The sequence below is a fragment of the Haliaeetus albicilla genome, chromosome 6 (genome assembly GCF_947461875.1).
Source record: "Haliaeetus albicilla chromosome 6, bHalAlb1.1, whole genome shotgun sequence".
Lineage (NCBI taxonomy): Eukaryota > Metazoa > Chordata > Aves > Accipitriformes > Accipitridae > Haliaeetus > Haliaeetus albicilla.
The window spans coordinates 41,357,841-41,385,825 of NC_091488.1; the positions used below are offsets into that span (position 1 = coordinate 41,357,841).

A 27,985-nucleotide genomic window follows, 5' to 3' on the forward strand; every position below is an offset into this window, starting at 1 on the left:
TTCTTTTGTCTTTTTTTTTTTTTAATTATTCCTTCATATTCAAACTTCACAAACAGTGTGAACTTGTACAATACCTCAGAAAGTGAAACTTACAAAAAAAGTGCTGGTAACATTAAAAAAAAAAAAACAAAAAACAAACATCATTCTTAGCAACATCAATTACTCTTCCACACAAAACAGAAACCTTGTAAAATTTATTTCCGTATTTTTTTAAGGCGTAATACTTCCGTATAAAGTATATGCAAGAGATAAAACTTCACAGTATTCCAAAATGTCACAATAATAATAATAATAATATAGTATAATGAAGCGCTACAGTTAATTTTCTTTTTTTATTTTTTTTCCTGTTTTAAATAACAAATACAAGTCACAGGTAAATATACGTGAGAAAAATACGAGGCTAATATTAAATGGCAGGTAAGGATACTCTCACTGTAAGAAAAAACTGGCAGGATGTGTGTATTTATTCTATATTTTAAAGCACTTGATAGAAAAGGCGTATGCAAGGTATTTTTTTTTTTTTAACAATTTTCTATTTGCTTGTTTTTGATAACTGACATACCATTTACAGAGTATAATGAGAGAAAAAAAAGGAACTTAACCCCTCAAAACTTTTGACCTGCTCTTCACATCGTCACAAACCATGTTTCTCGAGAGATGCCTGTACAGCGGTGGGGGGGTGTGTGTGGGGGGTGCGTGCATGCAGGCGGCAGCGTGCGCGCGTGGGTGTGCGGATGGGTGGGCGTCTAACGACACATACGGCCACGGCAATACGCATCGGTACCGGCAGAGACCCGTCTCCTGTGGAGGATCTCCGCCACTCTGGGGCCAAGTCCTGAAGTCTCTATGCTGGCAAGACGGCCTCCCACGGTGGGCAGCGGCGGTTGCCTGCATAAAGACCCCAGGATTTAGGCCTGGGTGCAGTTTCCCATTCACTCAGCATCAAATGACTGTTGGGAATTTCTTTGTCCCCAAGAAGAAAATGTCCCTTTTGGTTTTTGTTGGTTTTTTTTTTAACATCCGCGCACACAAGTGCGTGCTCTCCCCTCCACCATTGAGCTCCCCCTCCTCCCCTCCATGCAACAGAGCAAAGACCGACCAAGAAATCTCCCTCTGGGTTCGAGCCAGTGCCGCGAGAGGAGCGGGACCGTGGATGGATGCCCCCTCCGCCGCAGGGCTGCGCGTGTAGCGTGTGGCGGAAAGGCCCCCAGCCATACCCTCGCCCCCCCACGCGCTCGCCTGCACGTGCTAACAGCCAGCCACTCGGCCCACGGGTAACAAAAAGACAGCAGATAGCATTAACACATCAGTAAGGTGCTCAAAGAAAAAAAGGCAGCTCCCACTCCTGGAATGGGAAGCCACGTAAGGTGCTTCAAAAAGGTTTTTTTTTTTTTTTCTTTTTTTTTTCTTTTCAGTTTCAGACATTCTAAAAAAAGGACTGATTGAGCATGTGGTACGTGAGAGCAAGGCCGAGAGTTTTGAGACTTCTGACATCCTCCATAAACGAGAGCTTCCTCAGGGCAGGATGCGTTTTTGTTTGTTTGCTTCTTTTTTTTGTTGTTGTGGTGGATCAGTTCAGATGCAAATTTTTTTTCATATAAAACAAAAAAAAAAGTATCAAACCAACCCAATGTGAGAATTAGCGTAGAAGTCAAACTGCATTATTGGGCTGAGTTTTTGTTTTGACTTTTTTTTTTTTTGCCCATTCATTCAGTTAGCACCGTTCCTTTTTATTCTGGTTACAACCCAATTCCTTCTGTAATTATTGAACATACAGAAAGGACCAAGTAGTTGTTTTTATTTTTTGTGATCTGTTTCAAGAGCCCAACCATAATTCCTCTGCTGCTGCTGTGTTTGTGTAGCATCTGGTTTCATGAGCTTAAGAAGAAAGGTTAGTCTGCTGATATTTAAGGTTGACCTGTGTGTTTGTATGCATACACATTGTTCTATACATACACACTGCATGGAGTACATTTTAACTGGAGATAAAGTGAACTGGGTTCAAACACATATGCACTATCTTCCCCTTTGAAACAGTCTGGAGCTTTGATTTGATTTTTTTTTTTTTTAAAGTGCATTTAAAGCAAAATAACTGGCATTCACATACCCCATGGAAAACACGATAGCAGTGGAAAGCTTGACTATGCTAAACTCCTTGGACTTGACAACGCCAAAAGCAAATGGGGCAGTGACAGGCCTCGGTGTAGGCAGCTATTCTTGGGCAGCACCATTGGCAAGGAGGGAAGGCAGGAGGTGATGGAAGGGAAATTGCTTTAGAGGTTGAATATTTGAACTGTTTTCAATTCTGACATAGCTGTGTCATTCCCAATACAGCTTCCTTTACGATGATTAATGACCTCTGTCTCATGGATGTACACATCTGACTCTCCCTAGTTCTGTCTTTCATCGTGTGTGTGTCCCAAGTGCCAGCATCTATTAGGAATAAGGCACTGTTGAAATTACAGTTTTACAAAAGATGCAAAATAATCCAACCCTAACAATCCCGACTGCCCGCACTGCTCTCCTCCCCCTCCCTCCCTTTTTTTAGGGAAATATTGCATGTGATAGAGTTTATTCTTAAGTTCTCAAAGTGTGTCAAAAGTAGGCCTTGGACAAATGTCTTAAATCCATCAGCACCAAAGATGGGTAGGAATGCACCCTTTCTCTTGTATATATGTGCACACATGCAGACTGTTAATTGGGAGGGGGCAATAACTACACCATTCCCCTGCTGCTCCTCCCTGGCTCTACAGCCCAGCCTAAAGAATAAATTTCCAGTCCCCCATCCACAACATTTTCATTTACTGGATCACTTCTGGAAGTGATCAAGGGATTTCTCATTCCCATCACCCAGGTGCTACAGGTTTTGCAGGTGGATGTCTGAAAGGGCAAGCTCCTGGAAAGCCTGCGTGGAGTTTCCTGCTGTGCAGGGGAACAGCACGGGTGGGTGCCCACCCGCACGCTTGCCTGCCAGATGGACACTACTCGGGCTGCTTTGCACTGATTCTTAAAATCAGAAAAGCCTCTGCAGCGCAGCTGGCTTCTCCATGGAGTCAGGGACACTGACCGTGCAGTGGGCAAGTCTGCAGGGAAGGCAGGCAGCAGCTGGGTCCCCGTCTTTGCCCACGAGCAGCTGTGGATTGCAAGACCCTTTTCTGTCATGCCAACGCGCTCTTTCCTCTCCATGGTTTCGACCTGGGAACAAGCCACGTTCCAGTAACTGGGTGGGGTTTACTGGCCCTAAAAATACCGCAGTCGGCCCATCATAATATGCATTTGCTGTGGCAGCTGTGTATCCTTCTCCTGCTAAAATGCTGAAAACAATCCATCAACTACCTTCCCTGAGCCAGGATCCCAGTGGCTCCTCTCACCCTTCACCAAAGGCTAGGGCTGCCTCGTAAAGCAAAGAATATAGTAGAAAGTAGGAAAAGCAAGCAGACAGTAGGGGTTATAGCAAAGAAAGCATGAGACCAGATGGTCTAGCATTTAAGCTCTAGGCTGGTCAGTTTAGCCACCATCGTTAAAATGGACTGAGATTAAAGGAGTCTAAACTGCTACGGACTGGGTTTTTAGAAGTGACACAAACCTTGGGTGGGAAATGAGTTGCCTTTTTCTCTTTTAGTGGTTTAGAAGTCATCTTGATAAGGCCACAAACTGCATTTGTCTTGTCAATGTAACTGCTTGCAAACGGCATGAATTGAAATTGAGTGAGTGCTTCACTCAGCTAGGACAGGAATGGGCGAGAAGAGCCACCCCATGCCCACTATGACTGCTCTGTAGGAGAGAGGAGCATCTGAGGAGGTGGTGGTGGAGGGTGTCTCCTTGGGAAGACCTGCTACGTGTGGAAAGGGAAAGGAGCTAATAGCATCTCTCCGCTCCCCTTCCCCTCACCACCACCTTACTGTTTTGCTGGACACCTATAGACAAGTAGCACTTCTAAAGAGCCTCCTCCTGCGTCTCACGTGTAAGTAGGGGAAGGGGAGGAGGCTGGTATAATTACAAAAGGGGAAAAAGAAGGCACATGATTTTACTCAGTCCTGACTGAACCCACATTTTGAAAGCAAGGGCAGTTTAGGTGGAGGGCAAAAAAGTGCTCAGTGGAGCCGGTGCTCACTGAGAAGAAATCTCAGGGCAAAGGAAGAGGGAGAATAAAACGGAAAGGCAGGAGAAATGAAGGCCACATTCAGCTTTCTGTCTGCTTGACAGTCTCAAGATTTGGCTGCATTATTGTCCAGGAAGGAAGAGTCTGGTTGGTCTCAAATGTAGCCCAGTTACATATCTCCAGTTTTTGTTACGGCTGTTGGTGTCTTCCTCCTTCCCTTTTCTCCAGTCCCATGAGTGCCTGGAGCACTGCTTTAGTCTTTCTAAGCCTGTTCTTCAAAAAAATCGAGAACACGGCACACCTGTTTGGTCGCCCTCAGGCTCTACTTCTCCTCAAATCCAGAACCACTGATCAAACTGAGTAGTGCTCCCTGCTGCTCACTCCCACTGCTGGGGTGCCAAAAAGGCTTGATTAGGGACTGAAAACGCAAAACATCCCCATGGTTTCAGTTGGGTTGGTGAGTTGGTCACAAAAGCCACTGGCTGGATGACAGCAAACAAAGGGAGCTGTTGACTGAGACACTGGGATGTCATTTACAGAGGTCATGATGAGCATCGCGGCTCTCAGTCACTTAGCCCCTTGCACACCGCCATCAGTGACTGTAAGTCTTTCTCATTCCTGTGGTAGATGGGAGAAGTAGAGCTGATGGCCCAGCTTTGGGATTCCAAAACACTGTTTTGCATTTTTTCCCCCAAGTCTCTGCCTCAAAAATGCATTTAGTTCCCCCCCCCCCATTTGCTCAGGAAATCATAAAGCAGAGTAATGAGAAGTAGGATCACCAACAGCTCTATGAAGACACAGGGTGGTAAAATGCTTCCACACAAACTCACAGTCCAGTGTTTGTGACATTTCATAAATAACTTTTTTTTTTTAAAAAAAGAATAACACAAGAACAATCCCTTTACTTACTCATCTGAAACAAAATAAACAGCAGTGGCTACAAACTTCTTCTTGTAACAATTACAAAAAAACTCCCAACAATACAATCCCCCAACTTTTAACACGCGCCTTGAATGTTTTTTTATTTATTTTAAACCTCAAAACTGCAGCATATCCTTAAGGGCAAACTTTTCAATTAGTTTTTTCTTTCTTTTCTTTTTTTTTTTTTAAATAATGTGTTCACCAAAAAGAAAAAAAATTCCACAAAACAGTCTTGTACCAAGAAAATGCATTCAAAAATAGAAAATACTACACAACAAAAATATGTACCCTTCCTTTCCAAAAGAGTCTTCACAAAAATGTAGAAAAATGCCAACCATTTTTTTTTCCTTTCCTGAACACTTAACTTTCAACCTAGGGCACAATTATTTATTGACTTATAATGTCTGTTTTTGCATAAAATATGGAAGATAAAAACCAACTATCAGGACTGTGAAGTTACAAACAACACCTCATTATTCTCCCCACCCCACATTCCCTCCTTAGAAAACAAAACAGAGAAAGCCAATGTTTCAACAACTGATTGAAAGCCGTCAGGCTAGGAAAAACCATCAGCTGATATGGGGATTCAAAGATGCTGGCATAACAGGAAAATCATCTGCCTTTTAAAATGTATGCTCTTTGCATTTATCTCAACACAAGTCTCTGCCCCGCTGTACTCAAATGACCAGGCACTATGGAGACAGGACACTGCCGGGCACAGAAAGATCCGGGAAGAATTTGGGGCAATGAGCCAGGGATCGCGTGCGGGTGTGTGCACGCGTGTGTGTATGGTGGTGTTTTACTCGCAAAAGAACTGTTGCCATTTTGAAAGACAGAGAGGATGTTTCCATATGCCTTGAAAGTGCAAGGGCCATTTCTGGATCATAGTAGTTCAATACGCAAAAGTTTTACTATGCTTAATAGTCAAGTCCATTTTTCTGGCAAAGGCAGGCTCTTCAACCAGAGTTAGATCGTATCAGTTCACGGCTTAGAGTGGGTAACAGCTGAAAGCTGGTAGGCAAAAAGTGTCACACCAAGGTGCATCCAGAACTGATTTATTCAGTGGGAAAATGTTTTGCCTACCTTGAACAACATTCAAGGGGTATTATGCGATTAACACAGCCAAAAGACCAACCGTTTCGACAGCAATAAAATCTAGCAGTGGGAACTTAGGTACTATGGGGAAGGCAGCTGTATCTTGCACGCATGTGGCTAAATCCACCCCTTGTGTACTTCCTTTGACTTCATTGCAATTACATCTGCTTACACCAGGGATGAATTTGCCCCATGTGGTTCTGGATTTTCTGAGTGTTGGCCATTTACGAGCCCGACCCTGCAAAACACTGTGCTAAAATACTCCAGGTTACAGAGCTAGGATCAAAGAGGCTTCTCTCTTCCTTCGTCTGAGATTGTTTGTTTGTTTTCTTTCTAGAGTATCTTTTAGAGGATGCTTCCATAATAAGGAAGAAGAGGGGAGCTTTTTCTTAGCCTTTTCCACTGCGTGGCTGTGTGTTTTCCTTTTTTTTCAAATGGCAAAATGTGTTTGTGTTTACTTCCAGTGCATTTTTTTCTCAAAAATTCAAAACAAAAAGGAAACATTACTTTTCCCATCCTTCAAAAGGAAAACAAAAACAAAACAGACTGATAAAGTACAATACAATAAAAACCAGGCATTATAAAAGACAACGTGATGTGCAACAGCAATACCAAAGAAACAAAAATAATATATATATATATATATTAGGATACAAGTACGAATGAGCCAAGAAAGCTATCTAACCCCACTACCGGATGATTGGTAAGCATTGGTTAAGAAATAGGTAAGGCTATTCTGAGATTTCTAACTTAACACAGTTAACCATTGCTTCTCTCACACCTTCACTTCCTAAATTTTTCACCTTTCACTCACTGGTCTTGTATGTCTTGAAACTGATTTTTTTTCCATTTCGTATTTTTTGGTCTACAGTAGAATTACATGTTAATAACAACAGCAAAACAAAACTCAAGCTTGTTGTGAGTATAAGTTGGTGCCACATCCGTGATGCAGAAGAAAGAAGACAGACAACAGAACAACCGCATTCAGTTTTTCACACACAAAGCATATTCAAGGGCAACAACATAGTTGACCAAAACAAGTTTGGAGGGGCAAGCAGCAGAAGCTGTAGGTTTACAACTATACCAGCAACCACAGCCTGGTCTTTTACCTTTACCAGTGTCCTTGCGGACAACAGTAGCTCAGTTGCCATGTGGCTTTGCCATTCTTGTCATCTGGAGCAACAGCAGACCTGCCATCTACTTACCACTAATTGCACTCCTGGTTCGATGGAAAACCAAAAGCAAAAGGAAGGATAAAAGGCTCCTAGCTGGGGCCAAGGCTATCTCTTGGTCACCTTGGCTGATGTGACAAATCACCAGCCAGTGTGATACTAGGATCAATGAGGGAGGGCACCTGGCTGGCAGGCCATTTGGGAGCAGTCTTGAAGCCAATTCAGACTGTCTAAGGTGATGTGACAGATTGTTTAGCCTCCTCCATTAGGGAAAAAGTGATGAACACTGACAGGTTACTCTGGGATTGTTCTGTTAGTGTAAATTCTCTTAGTTCAGCAGGGATGAGAAAGCATACGCTCTCTACTGCTTTCGAATTGCCTTTGTAAATGTCAGCATCACCAGCCACCAGAAGTGTGTTCCCTACAAACTTGGCTATAGCACTGTGACTGAAGCTCCATCGTGATTCCTGGCATTTTCTTTTTTTCCGTGGAACTTCTGAAACATAACATTTTCCTCAAGGTTAAGCTCTAAAATTACCATAATATTGAAAATATCACTAGCATCTTATTGAACCATAACTATGCCAGATAGTCCCAGCAAAAACTCAAGCTGATCCTCAGCAGAGCTTGTCAATGTCGAGGAAAGGAACGTATAGGAACAAGATGATCAAACAGTACAGGGAAGTTCTGTTTTGGATCTAGCCCACTGGCCAAAGTGATTTTCATTCAAGAGAAAAGGTGCAACAATGAAGCAGGATGACAAATGGAGGAGAATTATGGAAGTTAGTGTTTCTCCATCTGGAGAAAAAAATTGGGCATTAAGTTATGCGGCATCTCTAGTCAGCAACATATGTTTTGGCTTCTTAAAATAAACCTCAAGTTATCCTTGGTTTCTCAGTCAAGCACTGTCTACATGGGGCTTTAGTACCATGCTGAAAAAAAAAAGAGTTTGTGCTATATTTAAATGCAGTTCCAGTCAAACTAGTTTCAAACTGACCATGTAAAAAGGAACAACTTATTTAAAAGCCATTAAAACTATACAATCACACTTACGCCCACAAACTGATCTGGTCAAGCACTGTAACTGAGTGGGAACATAGGCTGGAGTTTGGCTTTTAAAAAACGGTTCGGTTCCTGTTTACGTGAACTAGACCAGTTTTGTTGAAACTGAGTCAGCTGGAATCAGGTTTAAACAGGCTGAATTCAAACCCGGGTTTGGAGCATGGCTCAAAGCCCACTTCTTCAGGTTGCAGTACTTTTTAAAAACTAGTGCAAATGGCATCTTATCACAGCATTGCAAGCATGCAGTGTTCCTCTCCTTGTCCAAATATGGTTGCCATTGGGTCACACCACAAGGGAGGAATATGCAGCAATCAGTCAGCCAGAACAGCTCAAACTACATAAGTTCTTTATTTTACCACAGCAGGAAAGGCACTCTGGACACAGCAGGCTCAGTAAACCCTCAGCTTCACTTTTTTTCTGGAGCAGTCCACTACTCCTCTTTGACAATGCAAATCCACTCTGACAGTAGCAATAATGCAGCTGCCTTAAACAAGAAAACAAAACAAAAACTCACCTAAACAAAAAAGGGGAGTATTGGCTCATAACCTGAATTAACTTCAGCAGACAGACTTCATTTCCTCCCATATCATGACTCTGTAGCTGTCACTACTCTTCCAGAAGCAAATGCTGCTTTACAAATTAAAGGTGCTCTCCTGCCACTGTATTATGCTGGCTCACAAATGAACTATGCTTTTGTTGGGCATCCACTGTCTCATTACTGGAAGATGACCTTCCAGTGGTTTTCATCTTATAGGATTCCTGCAGATGGCTCAGAAAAGACTGCATGTTCTACTGTCCTGCCTGCTTTCAAGGGAAGAGTCATTCAGTAGTTCATCTAACACTATACCAGGGGATATCTCCAGTTCTTCTCTTCCAGTCCTTTCAAGCCAGGATGGATGAAATCTCAGAGCTTGCCAGAAAAACACATCCTGAACAACAAAGTGTCTCCTGGTTCCAGACAGACTTGTTCCTTCCCACCCAAGCCTTGCCTCTTGTATATTATTCCTGCTCTAGTTCTTGATGCTTTTCCCAAACGAGGCAGCCCAACAGACTGACCAGCAGCAATCCACTTTGCATTGTGCAGCTCTGTGTAAGTTCTGTACTACCCATTCCTTGGTACTAATGAAGCCAAAATGTCTTAGCTTCAAGTCTAAGGAGAAATTCAGGGCATGAATAGATTTTTGACCATCCAATTACTCTACACGTTCCTTAGCAATTGGATGACTACCTCCCCTTTTTTGTCCATAAAACCTCCGTGTACATTAGACAGGTGGTCCCTCCACTACAGGACCAAAGCAGATGCACTCATGTTTTACATTCTTCTCCCAATTGATATACAGAGCATTTTTCATGATCCTGTTTTACCCTCCGGTGGAAGTTGTAATTATAGTCTTACTGAAGAGATTCAACACAAACTTTTGAGAGTTTATAGACCACATAGAGCTACAGCAGAGATGGATCTTGCTGCACATTACTACAGTTTTCTTTTTTCTCATATTATGCTCGCTACAAAGTTAATGACCAAGGCATAGGCCAACATGCATCTTGACTGTAAAAATACTTTCCAACTTAGGATTCCATTTGGTTCCAGCCAAAAGCCTTCATAATGCTTGACTATCTGTTTGGGGAGAGAAATCAGACTGAAGATCCTAAAATGCTAGACAGCATCTTTGCCTAAGCAGGAATATTCCTTATTGTACTGAATTCCATGTCACCCTTTCTTGTCCAAATGTCCTTCCTGCTCCCTCTGCCCCAAAGGCTTGACTGGAACACCTTTAATTGAGTGTTCAGGATGACTGTTTATTGCACTGTTCCCATAACAGCCTCAGAAAGAAGTGCTCTTTTGCAGTGACCTTCCCCTTTGGTAAGCCTGCTTTGTGGCTTTACTCTTGAGCTGAGAGTTCATGCTTATACAGAAGGGATGCTAATCACAGTCAAACCTCTCTCTGAAGAGATCCTACCTGACAATGCAAGTTTTGACATCTGAACTAGGAATTGGTATCTTTATGTTGAAGCCTTATGTTGGTTTTCATGCTGAGCAGTTCTCTTAACTCTCACAGCCCACAAGAACACTCTCTAGGAAAAGGGGGGAAAAGACCTGTAGCACCCTGAAATCTGTGATGCCTCTTCAGTTTCTTTTATAGTGCCTTTTTTAACTTTTTCTTTTCTCTCTCTCTCTTTTTTTTTTTTTTTTTTTTTACAGAAGCTATCCAATACAGCTATCTCAGTGTCTGACTAGTTGCTTAAAGTAAAGGAAACGCCAGTTCTCTTTCAACCTGGTCAGGTTTACGGTACATCCTGTTTTCTGTGCCTATCCCTTTCTCTTCTCCCTTCCTGCTTAATTGGCCCCTTCCAATCCCACCACATGTAAATACATTTCAGTAGTGCAATGCAGTGCAGTGCAGTCATACTTAGTGCAAAAATAAAAAGCCTTATCCAGACCAAAAAAGCACAAACTCCCTCCCCACCCCACCCAGCCCCCAAGAAGTCAGCTCTCAGTAAAAGTATACGAATGCCCCAAAACAAAGGGGGATTTGCAGTCTCCCAGCCACACTTTCACATGCTTCATTTTCTCTCCTCCCACTCAATGTAGATATCTCATTAGCAGATAGGACATTTATCGAAAACATAGTAAGTCGAATGACAGAAATTGGAAAGGAGACAAGCCATTGTTTGGGGGCTGCAGAAATAAGAGAGAACTAAATGGATACAGCAAAAAAGTCAGTAGTGGTTTTACACAAAGTTGTCAGATGCAAACTTTGCAAGGGCACACCTTGCAAAGGGCATGTTTAAGTGTGGATAAAAAAACCTAAAAAGCTTCCCTGTTCCCAATATACAGTCCTTATTTTAACAGTGCCCAAGCTAAGGTTCTGTAGTGCAATCAACTCTTCAAAGTGGCAGCTCTCTGTGGCCACCCTAAAAGAAATGGACAGATCAACACTAACTTTAGTTTTCTCCCTCTCACGCAGACACGCATGTGCATGGACAACTCCCTCCCCATCCTGCAAATACACGAGTATATATATATATATAAAGGATTTTTTTCACAGCCTTTCTAGGGCTATGGTGGGAAAAGCAGGAATTTTACTGACAGGCATATAAGCTCTTAAGTACCTCAAAGTGAAAACACATAAGAAAAACAAAATAAAGCTCACTAATAACAAAGGCAAGCAGGTTACTGAATCCCCATCAGCCCATACCTCCCTTAGCCTATCTATCTCTTTAAACAAAATAAAACATCTGCCAGGGCTTGCCACTCATTAAGATATCACTTGGGAAAACAAAACAAAGACTTTGGGGTACCCACTGGTTTGGAGATTAATTTCAGTTCGGACAGCCACAAGAGCCTCCATCTAACTATTAGAAAGGAGCATGGGGAACCACTAAAACAGTCTAAGAGGCCACAACAGGGAAGGAGGAGCAAGAAAGGGAAATGTATGGAAAAAGGAACACATTAGGGCAATACTGCTGCTGCTATATTAATCTTACTGTAATTGCCCAGTGTATAGAGTATTGCATGCTGCTTCACTTAGGCTCAGGCACATGCTTCCTCATGCCTTCTGCCTCTTCTCCCACTCCCAGTCCCTTGTTGAAGATGGCAGCTCACCCCAGAATAGAAACAAAACCAAGTAGCAACAAATAAACCAAACGATAACCGAGAAGCAGGTTCCTCCTTACTTTTTCTCTTGCCAAGATAAAAGAACTGTGCCCTCGCCTCCAGGCACACTGTTTCATTCTAGTGCAGAGAAGTGTTTCACATGCACAGAAATAAGGAAAAAAACTAAGAGAAAGAATCTAAATAAGGGTGCAGGGATCCTGAATATCCACCTCCAAAACAGAAAAATGCCAGACCATAAGGACTTTTGCTGTTTACCTTTACCAATGAGCCTATCATGAAAAACAGAGCACAATGGAATCACTAGCCATGGCAAGAGGCCAGCACCTAAATCCAGTCTCTATGGGTGCAGAGCTACAGTGGCGTGTCCCACGCCAGAGCATACATAAGACACAAAACAGATAATGCACGCTAGCTCTTCTGTAAAATCTATAAACATCAATTTAGCCAGTAAAATCAGCAGCAATGAATTTTCTTGCTGTTCAGCTGTGTGTACTTTGAGGGTGTCCTACCTGTTTGCTGAAATTCTAAGTTCACACTAGACTATGTGGGTTCCCATCCATTCTCCTGCATGCTTAATGCAGTAGCACTTTTTTTAAAAAAAGTCCACAGAACAGTTTGATGTAGAGCCTGAATTTGGTGTTATATAATCAGATATTACAAAGAAACAACTTTATTTCACCCACACGAATATGTGATCACCATTACAGAAAAGGTATGTCCAGAGCACTTCTGGGTAAAGCAGTCAGAAGCCTAGAACCAAGTTACTCCAAATATCCAAATACGCAAATGCTTTTACATTGTTCTGGCAATAGAAAAGTAACACAGCAAGGGTGTAAATTAGGGAAAAGCAATCGCTGTGTATCATATATCTACACTAGCTGTTGTGGCTCACTATTTAGTTTTTTAAGATAAACACGCCATCACCAGTCAAACCCAAAGAGGCTACATGCTTGTGGAATGAAAGACTCAAGGCTATTTACAACTCTCTGGACAAAAAAATTCCCACGCCTTGTTCAAAGGGAAGCAGCTGTCCTGCACTGTATAGTTCTTCTCAATTAAGCCTCCCAGCATGAAGGAGAGATTATTTAATCACAGAGCCCTTAACACAGGCAAAATCTGCCTGGTGGAGTGAAATTAAATCTTGAGTCAGTTTTATGAAGAATAGAAACTTTGGGCAGAAACATACTAAATTATGGGCAAGTCCTGTGACATCTTAAAGGGTGTATATGAAATGAGTGTTTAGGACTACAGCTTTCTGGAGGACTACATATGCTTTCCTTGTCAGAGAAAATGCACTGAAGTCAACAAAAGAGCATGTGGGTCCCGCCTGCAGAATTTGGCCCACAGAGTATTGGTCCAATCAATTTTCAGGATTAAGTATAGACCTCACTGATGCTGACAAGAAAGGTCACACAGTACACCCTGCCTGAACTGAGCAGCCTATTTATCTCATGTTTGACAACAAAAACTCATTATGGGTGGAGTTTACGGGAAACCACCAATTTTCTGCTTCATTTCATTGTAAGAATTTCTTTGAATCTGAACTTCGGAGCAAGGATCTAGGGGACTGAATGCTCAGCACATATGAAACTGGGAATAAATTCCAGATTTAAAGGATCCCTATGAGTTTCACAGCAGTCCAAGCTACGTCCTGGCATTAGGACAAAGGAAACAGGGCACCCCAAAAGACAATGAAACTTGTCGAAGATACTTGTGAATAAGTAGTTCTGACTCCATTAAATCAAAGTGTGACACCTCTTCCACCAATAAATAGGAACTATAAATTTTGTAAAATGTATTCATACATTAAAAAAAGAGCAGCAGCAGATACTGGAGATTCAGTCGTTTCCTCTAAGTGGCATGGGTGAAGAGCAAGTCCCTTGTATGGAGTTCAAGCCTTCCTCTCTCCTGAGAGGCCCCCCAGTCTTTGGTGCAAGCACCCCCAAGGCAGGGGACTCTCCTCTTATTCAACCTTGCAGCAAAGAGCTTTAAAATCCCTTTCTGTCCCTGCACAGTAGCATAGAGCAACATTCTCTTAGTACAAGCTTCTCCCTCTCGTGGTGACAGTGTTACCTACTTCAACTGTTGTGTTCCTCAAAAGCTGTACAACACAGAAAAGAAGTGCAAAAAGGAGCTGAATATAAATGCTGTCGACCACAGAAACGTGAGACCATGGCTTGCATTAGCCCTGGAGGTCTACTTGGTCAACGAGGAGATGGAAAATGAAAGTAATAATGAAAACCATACACTAGAATAAAGCTAATATTTGGACAGAGTCTTCCCTTGATGTTTGTATCATTCAAGGAAAGTCTCCAATGCAAGAATCTATAAAACTGTAAAGCCAGTATCACCTTCTGTTTTCTCTCTCCTTAGAAAAGCAGAAAATATGCACATATGATACAAGTTTCTTAGAACATCACAATTCTCAAGATTAGTATTTCTTCAGAGAATGAAAAAGAAAGGATACACGTTCAAAAAAAGCAAGATTTCTGGATTCACAAATGACTGACTGTCTTTTATGTAAGAGATATGTTAAAATAGTGTTCACCAGCTGATTATTTTGTTAGTTTCACTTTCCCTTAGGCAATTGTATCTGTACACACTGTGTTCTAAAAGTACAATCTCTACTGTGGATAATCTACCTGTTTGGTACCATCCTGTTTGTAAAACCACTTCTTAGCCTAAAAATATAAACTGTAAACTGTATAGGATGCAAAATGAACTGAGGTGTTTAAAAAAGCATTAGGAAAAATAAAAGGCAACAAAGAAGTTAAATCAAGAAACACATTAAACTAGTAATTATCCTAAATTAATTACTGAACCTTACAAAGGATTAGCAGGGGAAGCGTGGAATGGGTACACAGCCATTTAAATGATCAGGCATTCTCAGTGAAGTGCGAACACTCTCTACGAAAATATGTATGATTCAGCATTCAGTCAAAGGAAAAGGCAAAGACCATGGTCAGAAAATGTGGACCACTGAATCAGCACTCTGTTGCAGCAGCTAACTGGAATTAATTTGGGAAATGGCACCTGTTTGGCTTAACAGGACAAAGCCCATCCTTTATGTAATAGGGTAATCTGGTTTTGTTACCTGCATAATTAATATTGAGAGGATAGTCTCTTCCTTCCCTTACAAATGGGTATACACAGAATAAAGAAAAGCTGGACTTAGAAATCACTGCTGGAAGACCATAACTTTTAAACTGCAAGTAGAAAGAAAAAGGATGTGGTAGTGGCCTCCACATAAGTGCAAATGGCAGATGACAGGAGTCTGTAAGGAATGCCAGCACTTGATGATTCCCATGCTTGAAGTTCTCGTTTTATTATCCCAAGATGTGGCATAGGTAACTCCTTCCCTCTCTTCCCACTCCAAAATAACTGTTTAAGTTTATTGATTTGCAGTGACACAGATTTCCTCATTCTCAGTGAAAGCACAGTTTGTAATTGATGTGACCATCTCTCATTTCTTTCAGTCTTCACAGTTAGGAGAAATGAGATATAATTAATACCTCCTCCACAACCCTCATCCACTTGATTTTGCACATTTTCATTTAGGAGTGATATGTTATCCACCAAAGGAATGAAGGTCAGCTGAGATGTACCTGAATTAGGAAAGGAAACATAAATTCCCATGTGCTCATAAGTTTGCACTCTTAACAAAGTTTGGATCTAGACTTGCTGCCAGGGCCGTCTGTTGCAAGATGAGAAGACAGAAAGGACACCCCAAGCCATAAGGCTTGCTTGTCAATCAGCTTCCCCTGGCTTATTTGGACCTAGATGTTGACATATCCTTAGTGATATCTTTTTCAGCAGCTCTGTGGTAACAATCAAAATCTAGTGGGACTGACCCAAAACTCAGAACCAACAGCAACATGGTGTGAAGATGATAAAGGCAACACTCACCTTGGAAAACTTTTGAACTGAAACGCAAACTTGCAGAGGTTGTTTTTATTTAAAAAGGGGGGATCAAGTGGATAAGTAAAGATGCAATTGGAATATATCAATAGCGATGGATGGAGGTATTATTTATCCAATTCTTTGCAAAATCCACTGGCCACATTTAGCATAACTGTTCAAAGAATAATATTTCTTCTACCCCACATTAGTGTGGAGGATAATTTTAGGACATCTTAAAACTTTAAAGAAACAGAACTTGGAAAGAGTGAAAGGCCACTTGTGGCGTCTTTCTCCAAGGCTAGGAATGGAAGAGGAAAGTGACATACGCTTTTACAAATGAAATAACAGGACATCTTAGAAGAGAGCTAATAGATAACCTTAATTGTCTTGACTAATTGTTCTTCTGTTATGAAAGGGTAGCAGGGAACAATCTCTAACTTTTTGTAGAGCCTAATACTGTTTTTACCTTTTCTTAAAAACATTACTTTCCTACATCTTGCTACATAGAGATTTTAAAAAGCCTGAAAAAAATACTGGTAAAGACAATAAAGAAGCCAATAATATGAAAAAGCACACTAGAGCTGTAATAATGATTGTTAAATGCTTCAAATAGCTGCAGCAGCTGATTGGGTTGTGAATGATACATGTGAAAAATTATTTTTCTATGATCATAGGCAGATGCAAAAGTTAAATGATTATACTATGTATATATATTGATATAGAATTGCTATATATATTGTGTACTGTATGTTCTAGCTTTCAGAAATACTGTATTGTAGTGTACTGTACTTAACTAAGCAGATCTAAATAGCAACTTGTCATTTTCCACAAAGTCACTAGTACTGTTAACAAAATCCCAAAAGTCTATTTTCTCCAGTAAAAGAAATACATACTGTTACAGTCACAGACATTTTGACTATAGAGAGACAATGTACATTTAACCAAAGAAAAACCCCAAACCAAAATAAAAACCTCACCCCAAAATCAACTAGCCAAAATTGTTGCATTTATCATCTTATTCAAAAGGGGAAGGGAAATGCCCCCAATCTAAGAAGAGGAATAACATTTACTGAACTTTGTATGAGTGTAAATGGAAGAAAAAAATCCCCCCAAATCTTCTGGGACAAGAAGAATCCCCCAATCGGGCAAAAGATTTAAAGGAATAAAATGCTACTTTTAGGGCCAACATGATACCAAAATAGGCAGCTGTAGCTAAACGTACTTCTTCATCCCACTAACTAAATGGGCGCAAAATGAGTTCTAGAAATCCTGCAGTTCTCATGGATTACATATGGAATACGCTCACTGACCAATTTCTTCTCCTCCTGACAATCTACAGTCTTCTAGACACGCTAACCATGTTCCTGAAAAGATTTTGGCAAAGACCATGGGAAAGAAAGTTAATTGTTAGTGACTGCACATTTGGAATGGATTACTCAGATTACTTGTAAAGATATTCATAGTCAACATGTTTCAGAGTATGTGAGGTGGGGAAAGAGCTGTTTGATACGGCGCTTTGGATACTAGAAGCTCCAAACCTGGAGTATTTGGGAGTCTCTCAATACACTGTGTTGCTAACTGTTTAAAGACTTGGTATTTTTTTACTGTTCTTTTTAAGGGGAGCAAACAGGCAAGTTAATTTATTTTGCTTGGATTTTACTCCTTTGTCAGGTGAACATGTTGCAATTCAATGGAAATGAGTGACTGAACTCAACATTATCGTTCCAGAGCTGCACCGTCCCATGGATGCCCATCTTTGCTAGTGAAGCCTGCTGAGCTGGACTGTTTTATTTATTTTGTGCCTGAAAGACCACGCAAGGCTCCGAGAGGCACACTTCAGCCTTCCTTTCAGAATGGGTACTCACAAAAATACACTGGACCGAATCTGGGTCTCATGTTTTGAATGAAGGCAAACATCTTATTTGGGCAAACATCCAGTCAAGAGCATTTGGCCAACAGAATGTGTTTTATGAATATATGTGTGCATATATACTGTGTAAGTAGTGTACTTATTTTTAATTAGATTCATATAGATTCATGCCAATGCTCCAGTTAACATTGTAACCATTGTTTCATCTAAACCCTTTCCTGAACCATGCGTGTCAACACAATTAGCAACCTGTCCGTTAAAGCCAGAAAGAGACAGCTAGCTAGCTACTTACACATGCACACATACACATGCATACTCACACATACATTTGCACGCACACACACACAGAGGCCATATAATTTGGTTTTATTCAAAGATCCCATAGGTACCAACAGACTATGTGACAAATGAAAGTAAAGGACTTCATGGGAAAAGAGAGAGGAAGTAAGTTGTGATATATTTTCAGGGCAGCTAGGTGAATGTAATCCTGCTTCCTGAAAGTGATGGTCCTCTTTAGTCAAACAGTATATATTCAACATGGGGGTTGAACTTTTATGGGACTTTATAAGGTTCAACGAAGAACATGGCAATATCCAAGTGGCAAAAAGGAGCAAAGTGAAATAGAAAAGGTGCCTAATTAAATGTACAGATCTCAGAAAGATACCTGTCTGTTTTGTAGGAACAGGACACTGCAGAATCAGACAGTTGAGCACAACAATAAGTATCTAACCAAGCTCTGCACTTTCCTCAAGTGTCATAGGACTGTGAACTTGGCAAAAAATCACCAAGTCAACTGTATGAAGTGTGCACACTGTAGAAGTCTGCAGTTCTGCCTGGAAAATACCTAAAGCAAGAAATGCTTTGCTACACTGGTACCAGATTTTCCAGCAGGGTAAGTCACAGTGGGGACCTTCTGAAAGCACATGGGCTACTGTAATACCTAAGCCCAACCTGACATAGCACATTTACAAGGGATGCTTGGGGTGTGGCTGCATGACTGTGTACGAAATTTCGCAGCACAAAGAGGGCTCAAGTGCTAATAAAGTTTGCATGAGGAGTGGAAACGATATCCCTATGGGCTGAACTGGATAGAAGTTCTCACACATGATGGGATATTGGCGGGTCTTTTGTTCGTATAATGACATTGCTGCAGCAAAAGGCTATTGTTAGAATATGTTTTTCTTAAAAGAAAACACAGCTAAACCAATCAAAGGGCCTACACTTATCTCCAGTGCCATGCATGCAAACCCAAAAGTGCCAATACAGGTTGCACTGATAGAAATTAAGAATGAAATTTGTCACTGGGAAGTAGCTTTTCACCGGATTTCTCTCTCATGAATTCCACTGGCATTGGCGAGGCTGGAGTCAGTAGTCAAATCACACAGCCCTACCCCCCAATCATTTATTTGGTTTAGGAAGGATTTACCCTCCAGGGTTTTACAGGGAGCTGGTGCCAACCAACTCAATCAAAAGGAGGAGATCACTTTGGAAGAGGACCAAACCTGGAGCTGTAACTGAAGGTAAGAAACAGCTGAGAAGCACCATCCAATGTGAAGGGACCACTATGCCTCACTAATACTTCTTTATCTCTTCCCTACCCTCTCAAACAGGAAAACACAATATAACATATTTCATATGAAGGGAATGTTTTAGATGAAGCTTTGCTACAGATACAAAACATGAGTACACTCCATACTGCTCAGTCACATTTCTGTTTTAAGGCAGCAGTTGTATACAAGGCTGTAGTGTATTCAAGGCTGTAGTGTATTTGCTTCCCAAAGAAGTATCTTACTGCTCTTTGCTTTTTGAAAAATAGTTGAGGACAAATGTGTAAATTGGGGGTGTTAAATACATAGTGTTTGGAAGATCTTCTCGGTCTGCTTACCTCAATGTTACACTCCTTTTCCTAGGGGAAACATTAAAAGTTTTCCTTGGGCGTATGTGGTTGTGCACAAAAATCTCAGTTCACTGACTGTGAGGAAAAGAAGTCAGTGAAGCAGACTTAGTTCTGGTGGTGGAAGCTGTGATCATGTATAACATGAAGAATCATGTTATAGTAGCAGAGTTCTGCATATCTTGAGTTGGCCTCTTATTATTTTAAAAGCTTTTAATGAACAATTCTTGGGGAAACTGGCATTTAAATACCCTGACTAATTCTTCTTCTGATGTGACTTTGCTAGAATTATGTTTAGAATATGTTTGACTCCTTGTATTTTAAAATAAACCCAGAAACTCCTGAGTTACCAATTGTAATGTGAATAGTGATTTAAAGCACATTATGGGTCCAATTTACTTTTTTACCTTATTGACAGTAGATCAGTCAGCTCTGCTTCTCCTACACTTGGACTCTCTCGTAATGCCTGGGGATCAAGCACTACTGCAGAGGCTAAAATGCAACAAGAAGCCAGCACCATTGATAAATATATAATGAAAAAATATCTATTAATATTTAACGTTGTATTTTTTTTCACTAAGACCATAAATTTTAAAGCAAAATTATCTAACAGTATCCTAGTAATTATAAACATTAATTCAGAGTGGATATTTGTCCAGATACTGGCAGACATACACAGGGAAACAATTCTTTCATTCACCAAAATTTTGCCTTTGTTTAAGTCTACTGTTTCCATCTTAGTTACTGTGGATCTATAGCAGAGGGGGATCAGAAATAGAAACATTGAATGCATAACATTTTTTGTGTTCCTAGAGGCACTAATCTAGTTGATTAGTTATCAGCACTGGGAATAATTAGATGGATATACACTATTACCTAACACATCTTGTTTCTCATTTACATATTTTCTTAGAAAAATGAAACAAAGATTCCCCCTTGTGCTTCACAACAATAAGTCTAAGAGAGTAAAGCATTCTTACTTTTCAGACAGGTTGTCTGTCAGCTTCTCCCTTATGGACCAAATCTCTCTGTTCTATGCTAAAGAAAACACAACCCACCTTTTTGTTTTGTCTGAGTTAATTTGAAGAATATGCACATACCTAAAATTCTCTCCAAGTTTACCAGCTTAGTCATCTGTCAAAATCTGGGGACTCCTTTGCTCCTGCTGAAATTAACTGGATCACTGAGTAGCCTTAAAGGAAGTTAGCTGAGACCTTATTACTTCTAGCAGGACAAATAAGATTAACAGCAGCAAAACCCCTGACTTGGCATGGCCACAACAAGCTCCTGATGGACATGAACCTAGCATTAGGCCACCTTCATACACTTGGCTGTCTTACTGGACATGCTGTAGAAACTTGGTACTTCTAGTATCTGCCCTTCTGCAAGGCCTTCCTACCCGATTTTGGTTTCTGTCAGTGGGACACAAGTGCTGGGAAAGGTTTGCATTGCATTTACAAACTCAAGACTCCAGATTTAATGTATTACCTGTAGTTTCTCTCATAAGCCTTTCTTCAGCAGAGCTGTGATCACTTAGGGTCCAGATCCTACTGAGTGACAAGTGTCCTGGGAGCAGAGGAGGCTCAGAACCTCTCAGGGCTAAGTTCTCATCACATTACACCTTCCTTCATGAATTTTCACAGCCAGCATAAAAACAAATCAGGGAATGTGAAAAGCAGCTATTTTGCTTTAGGCTGATCACATGCTGCTTCAGTTAGGCTACCTGCTGATTCATTTCTATCAGGTTTATTTCAATAGCTTAGAGGAGCTGGATGCTGAATTGAAAGGGTTGGATTATGAAAATCTAGTTTTCCTTGACAGAACAGCCACCAGGTGCTAATTTGATATTATATTTCTTTTTGGGCAGCAAGTCATCTTCAGCAGTGAGAGCTGGAGGATTTCCTTAGCATAAGACTGTCAGAAGGGTCACATATCTAGGCATACTGAAGTATGCCTTCAGTCCTAGGCATACTGAAGGTCTGGTTATGTTTGAAATTGTTTGGGTGCTTTTGATTTTGGATTGGACTCTACACTCCTGCAAATAGTATGTTTTGTACCTTCTCACTATAGGATTTTCTTTCATTACTAACAACAGGCAGGACATGCTAGCATAATACTCAGTAATGGTAAGAGATTTGTTCCTCCACCGTGTGAATGATCCAGCATTAATCAAATAGCTCAAGGTTGACTGAAATCAATCAGTTTGGGGTTGGTAAGAAGTGAGGGGGCTGAAGGTATGTGGGTTATTACTCAACCCTCCTTTGGAAGAAAAAGAAATGAGAAGAAAAATAGGTACCACTTGGCCTCTTTGATCTTAGAGCAAAGGGAAATCTCATTCTTCTAGAAAGTCAATTAAATGCCACCCTTCCCTGTTAGCTTACTGTGAATTTCAGCTGGTTTTGAAAGTAAGGAATACCATGGGCCAGAAGTGGGCCTAGTGGAAGCATGACAGTTGCTGAGAAAGTGTCCCCAGAGCAGCTCCTGCAAAATATCTATACCTATTTCCCTTATGAGAGACTAGTAATAGGGGTTTTGTGAGAGGGGGGACCAGACTGAAATACCATATTACAATTGCTAGACTGGTGTAGTCTGCTGGTGTGTTCCCATTATTTATGAGTTGTACTTGCTAGTCCTCTGCAAGAGGTCGCTGTAGAAGAACCTAATTGCACACACCCCAGACACGCACATGCACACACTCAGTAGCTGTTCTCTTCTTACTAACCAGCAGACTGATGTTGTGCTCCTGCATTCCTTGTGGATTCAGATTTCCCAGAGAGAGGCAGAGTTCAGTGGAATGGGCAAGAGAAGTTAAATTTTGGGTCTCTGATTTATGATTTCACATAAAACAGGAAAGAGGGTGTTTCAATGGACAGCAACAAAATTCCTGAAAAGGAATCATTTCAACAAGGTGGTAACTAACCTCAAGAACTCACTTCCACAGGATAGCACTCGGGCCACCTAGCAATTAATAAGCTAGATCTTTAAAGGAGAATGAGAATTATCTGCCACAATATATAATTTTTATATGGGATAAAAAGTTAAGGCCATAAATTATTATGTCTTTAGGTTATAAGCAGATACATAGCTAATGAGGATTATAACAAATCTTCTCTCTTAGGCTTATTACTTTGTAATTATCCAACATGGGTCTTTCATCTTCATCCAAATCATCCGTAACTGGCCATGTGTCAGAGACAGAATACTGGGCGAGGTGGACCACAGGGCAGATCTGCTCTGGCCAATCCTACATTTTCAATTGACTTCATCAGCCTCAGCAGCAGTAAGAGAAGGCACTTACCTCCCATTTACTCTCAGGCTTCCTTTATTGCACTTTTGCCTTGTAGAGGCCTTGATTTGTATGCTTGAATTTATGTCCTATTTAATGCCCTTTTCCATTGCCAAAGCAATATAAAGAGAGCTTTAGGGAAAGTGAGAATCAGGCTCAAGGAATGCAGGATATTGCATGCTCCATCAGAGGGATGTGTGCTACAGTCTGCTCTTTCTCATCTATATCGTTTTATCAGGTGTTTTGAAGGAAGCCTTTCAAGCCTACTGAAATGGATGCACTCAAACACTGTCAACAGCAGTTTGTAGGTCATTGTGACTGCTAGTGTAACACAGGTGTTCTTTCTGCTAAGGAATACTGTAGCAAAACATGAAACTTGATGATACCTGTAACATTCAGATATTGTAGTTATTTCCAAGTAGTAAATAAATATTTCAACAGATGGGAGGAAGCATTATTAAAAGAATTTAACATTTTAAAAGATAAAGGGGTCTATGTTTGAGCTCCTAAGTTCATAGAAGGGCACTTATTTAAGTGACCTGATGAGCATTTTCAGTTACATTTGCAGTCATGCTGCAAGCTGCTCTGTATTTTACAAAATCAAATCACTAATTTTTGAGCCTGGAAGTTCAACAAAATCAGTTTATATTTCAGGCAGCCATTTGTGAAGACCTTGGCCTAAGCTCTTTGACAAGTGATTTAGAATTCAATCTAGTATGCCTGAGCTTTACTTTAAGAAGTTTGTTTATTTTTTTAAATGGCACCCTTCATTCATTCACAACTGAACTTTATTTCAGTTCAAATTTATTAGGCCCCATAATAAATTTGCATTTCAAAGATGATGCTTCTCTGACTTAAGGAAAGTTGAAAATTGAAGAATTAAAATTTATATAGGATTTTTCTCTCTAAACACCATAGTGTTCAAATTTTGGCGGATGTAAACACTGATTCTTATTTCCTGTGTGCTGGCATATCTCTTCTGATATCAGAACCAAATTCCAGAATATGCTACATCTTGACTATAGTTCACCAGATTTAACAATGGCAAATTAAACAGCTTTTCCCCAGACCTCAGATGACAAATGAGCAGCTACAGATTTTTAAGCTGGGTAAAATTCTTCATTAATTCCTCATATGGGAGAACACCAAACTCTTCGATACTAAAGACCTCAGAAAAAACTCCTTTCCTCAGAGAAAGACCTTCAATCCTTTCGTAGAGGTTCACCTTCCCCATTTTCTTCCACACCCTTGTCTCTAGAACCTTTATTTTCTGTTCAGATTTAGTGTGTCTTTACATGGCAGATACTAGTTCTCCCTCTCTGTATCTTAGGCTTTGTCTTTTCACTTCTCGGTTTACATGCCAGCATTGCTTTTACCAATGTGGTTATGAGAACAGTATTTGTTAACTAACTTGTGCTCCTTCTCCAGCCCTTTTGAACTATGCAAACAAATCGGTAACAAAAAAAGACGTTACCATATAAGAGACTCATTTGCTCTGGCACTTGCCTCAAAGTCTCTTTATGCTGCCTACTGCACCTGAGAATCAGGGCTTCAATGTTTAGGATCGGCTGAACAATACCTTGCAGGGTACAGAAAGATTCTGAGACTGAACCACCTGTCAGGTTTTTTCCCCAAAATAAATCAGTAATGGAACAGGCATAGAACATAGCAATGAGGTTACCTGTGCTGAATCACAGACATCTGATACAGAAGTAAAGAACACGCAAAATTGTATGTGGAGATCTATCAAGTCAATAGTTAGAAAGTTGTCCAGCATAAAAGAATGTCGTATGTGAAATGCTCAGTGTTCACAAGCAAAGTTTTGTAAACTTAAGTAAGCTTAAATATAGACACAAGTAAAAGCTAAACTAGCAATTTTTTCTTCTTTTTTTTTTTTTTTCTTTTTGCATATTTTTGTTAGGTGCTTCTTCTCTGCCTAAAATGTAAAGTCCAGAGTGCAGCTGGTGCAAATCCTAACTATGGATTTCAAGCAAGACAAAGATAGTGTCAGACACTGATCCAACTGAACTAAGGACCCATGTACTTTGGGAGTTGGCTTTGGGGGAAAAATTCTCACACAGATACACAGAAGACGACTAGGGAGAACACCAGCCCAAACACAATAAAACAAAATACAAAACACCAACATATATATGCAGATCAGGAATCAATCTTTCACACTGATCCTACATTCCTTGCATAGCTTTGCATATGCAGAGAATGCGGGATGTGGCCCTTCAGTTAGACATTTTTGCAAATGAAGAAGGGAAGATTATTTGCAATGGTAACATTTTAAGTTATTTTGGCATCAGCACAATTACCAGGGGCAGGATCAGATTCCCACACAAATATGGAAGCTCTCTAGTGAGCAAGGCAGGGATGAGAGAACAATACAGCAGACTAATTCTTGTCCAGTGACCAAAAAGAAGGGAAATTCTAGTTATTACACACTTCCAAAACTTTCATACCTTTTCAAATAATAAGAAGGAAAAGACTACAGATTCTATCATCCCAAAACCAAGGGAACATTGCTAGAAAAATCTTTCTCAAAGGAACCGCCCTTCAGCAGAAATAAATTCTGAGATAGAACCAAAAAAAGAAACAACAGAACCTTGGTAAGAGCCAAAAGAGAACCATGTAATTAAACAAAGTAGCAGTTCAAATGATACTGCAGGATGCACAAACTCTAGTAGATAATCTCACAGATGACTTCACAGAGCCCCTCATCGACCCAGGTAATTCTTGATTCCATTAGAAAAGAGAGAGAGAGAGAGAAATACTAGAAAAGAAAATTAAGAAACATCCTTCCTCTTTTTTAAAATAAAAATCAAGATCATCTCCCCTCCCCCCCTCTATCTGGAAGCAGGTTAGCTAACCTTAACAGTCTCAATTTAAAATAAAATATATATTTATATATATATTCATATATATAATAAAAGAGAAGATATTAGTGGCAGTGTACGCAAAACAAAAAAGAAAACAAAGAAAAATTACTTTTAACAATCTCACTTTTTTTGTTTTTTTTTTTACACAAATACTGTTGTAAATATATTAAAAAAATCAGCATTCTATCTGGTAAACGTCACTTTTGCCCCTCTATAAAATTTTGAATTAAAAAAGTCCCAAGAACTCTTTTTTGTTTAATTATTATTCCCCTCCCCACCCACCCTCTATTCCTCTTTCTTCCACAAGAATAAATCCTGATGCAACTTTTTTTTTTGCAAAGATTGTGGGAACTAACCCTTCTCTTGTACCTAGATCCATCGGTTGCAACCTCTGATATCCTTGATTTTCCTCTGTGTTTCTCTTTGCCTTCTGTGAAAGTCCCTCTTGATTGTGCTGAGGCCCTGGGCTCAGCGAAGACACTGAATAAATTACAAAAAAGCCACCGTTGCTCGTTGTCTGAATCTTCTTGGTTTCTGCTGTAAGGTGGTGGTGGTGGTATGGGAAAAGCAGCGGGGAGGGTGCGCCAGAGAGCGTGGGATGGAGCAGAATCCAGGTGAGGAACCTCTGATTCTTTTTCCTCACTCTGCAGGGACTCCACACTATCCAAGCCACACTGCCTCGCACTCCCCTCAGCCCTTTCGCATGTTTGTGGATGCATGTGTGTGTGAGAAAGCAGACACGTGGTGGAAACCAGCAGGGCCTTGTTTCCTCTGGTTGCTGCTCAACCAGAAGCAAAATATTCCACAGTTCTAACTGGATACTGTGAAGTCCGAAAGCGGTCAGCATTGTGAATTATGTCCATTGAAACACTGCGAGCGGTGTACTTATAACGACAGTAGGCCTTGTAGATTTGTAATATATTTTGTTTTGTTTCTTTTTTTTTGTAGTGCTCTTCACAAGTGAGAAAAAAGAAATTGGTTTTTTTTTGTTTTCTATTTTTTCTGTCTGTTTTTTGTTTTTTTTTTTTTTTTTTGTGGTTTTTTTTTCGTTTGTTTTTTGTAGTAAAGAAGGGTTGTATTTAGAGGCCAGTAGCTAGAGATCCAACCAGTGGAGCTCATGAAGCACTACCTGGCCTTAAGGCCACCATCCGAGGGAGGTTGGGAAAATTATTATTCACCCAGCCTCCGGAAATGTAATGTACCAGCAGGCAAAAAACAGTTCTTCATGTAGTACAAAAACAACAAAACGAAACGAACCCAAAAAAAGGAGGAAAATAAAGGTAAAAATGAAACAAAAATCATTTCTTAAATTCTAGTGCCATAGCTTTTTTGTTGTTTCTATTTTTTTTGTTCATAACAAAGAGAGAGAGAGAGATTCTACTTATCCGTCTGACACATGCATCCTCATGTGGTCGTTGAAATGCTCGATTTGGTCAAACTTAGCTGGACAGACAGAGCAGACGTACGTGGTCCCCTCCGTGCAGGCCACCACCCCGGCAGGGACAGCCCTCGCGCCGGTGCCGGTGGCTCCAGGCGTGCCGTTGGTGGCACTGTGCAGAGCCACATGCCTCTCCAGCAGGGTCTTGTGGGAGAACTTCTTCTTGCAGATGTAGCACTCGTAGGACTTCTCCCCACGGTGGAGGCGCATGTGCACATTAAGGGAGCTCTTCTGGGTGAAGCGCTTGTTGCAGATACTGCACTGGTACGCCCTCACGCCAGTGTGCGTCACCATGTGTTTGATTAGGTAATCCTTTAAAGAGAAGGAGCGCCAACAGATGCTGCATTGGTGGGGTTTCTCACCTGCCCATTACCAACGAGAAAGAGAGAGAGAAAGAAAAACAGACAAAAAAAAAAGATAATAAAATTAAACCAGCTTGGTATGACTCTTTCCAATAAACTAATGGTAAGTCTCACAGGGGTCTTTGGAGAAGTGCTCTGGCTAAGAGAGAGTAATTCTGTTAGTAAGTGCGTTTTGATACACAACATTTTTTGCAACCAGAGGTTTCAAAATGCTTTACAAAGGGGGCTATAGGTATTCCCAATCCACATATAGTAAAAAGGAGCTCAGGTGATTTCTTCAAATTCATGTAGTAGGCACTGACAAAGACAGGACTAGAGTTAAAAGGTCCAGCTTCAATGGCACAGCCTCTCCTGCCTATGCTCCTGCCTTGCTCCTTGT

The 27,985-nt window shown here is 40.7% G+C and overlaps 1 protein-coding gene across 15 annotated transcripts in view; it reads right to left on the reverse strand.

The window, feature by feature from the left end:
- The window catches only part of ZBTB20 (zinc finger and BTB domain containing 20), a 513,942-nt gene continuing 485,957 nt past the window's right edge, over nucleotides 1-27,985 (reverse strand). For all 15 annotated transcript variants that reach the window (XM_069785795.1, XM_069785793.1, XM_069785792.1 and 12 more), the window contains one exon: nucleotides 1-27,606. In XM_069785795.1, coding sequence (XP_069641896.1) covers nucleotides 27,188-27,606 — 419 coding nt within the window. In that variant the 3' untranslated portion in view covers nucleotides 1-27,187. The remainder of the gene's footprint in view (nucleotides 27,607-27,985) is intronic.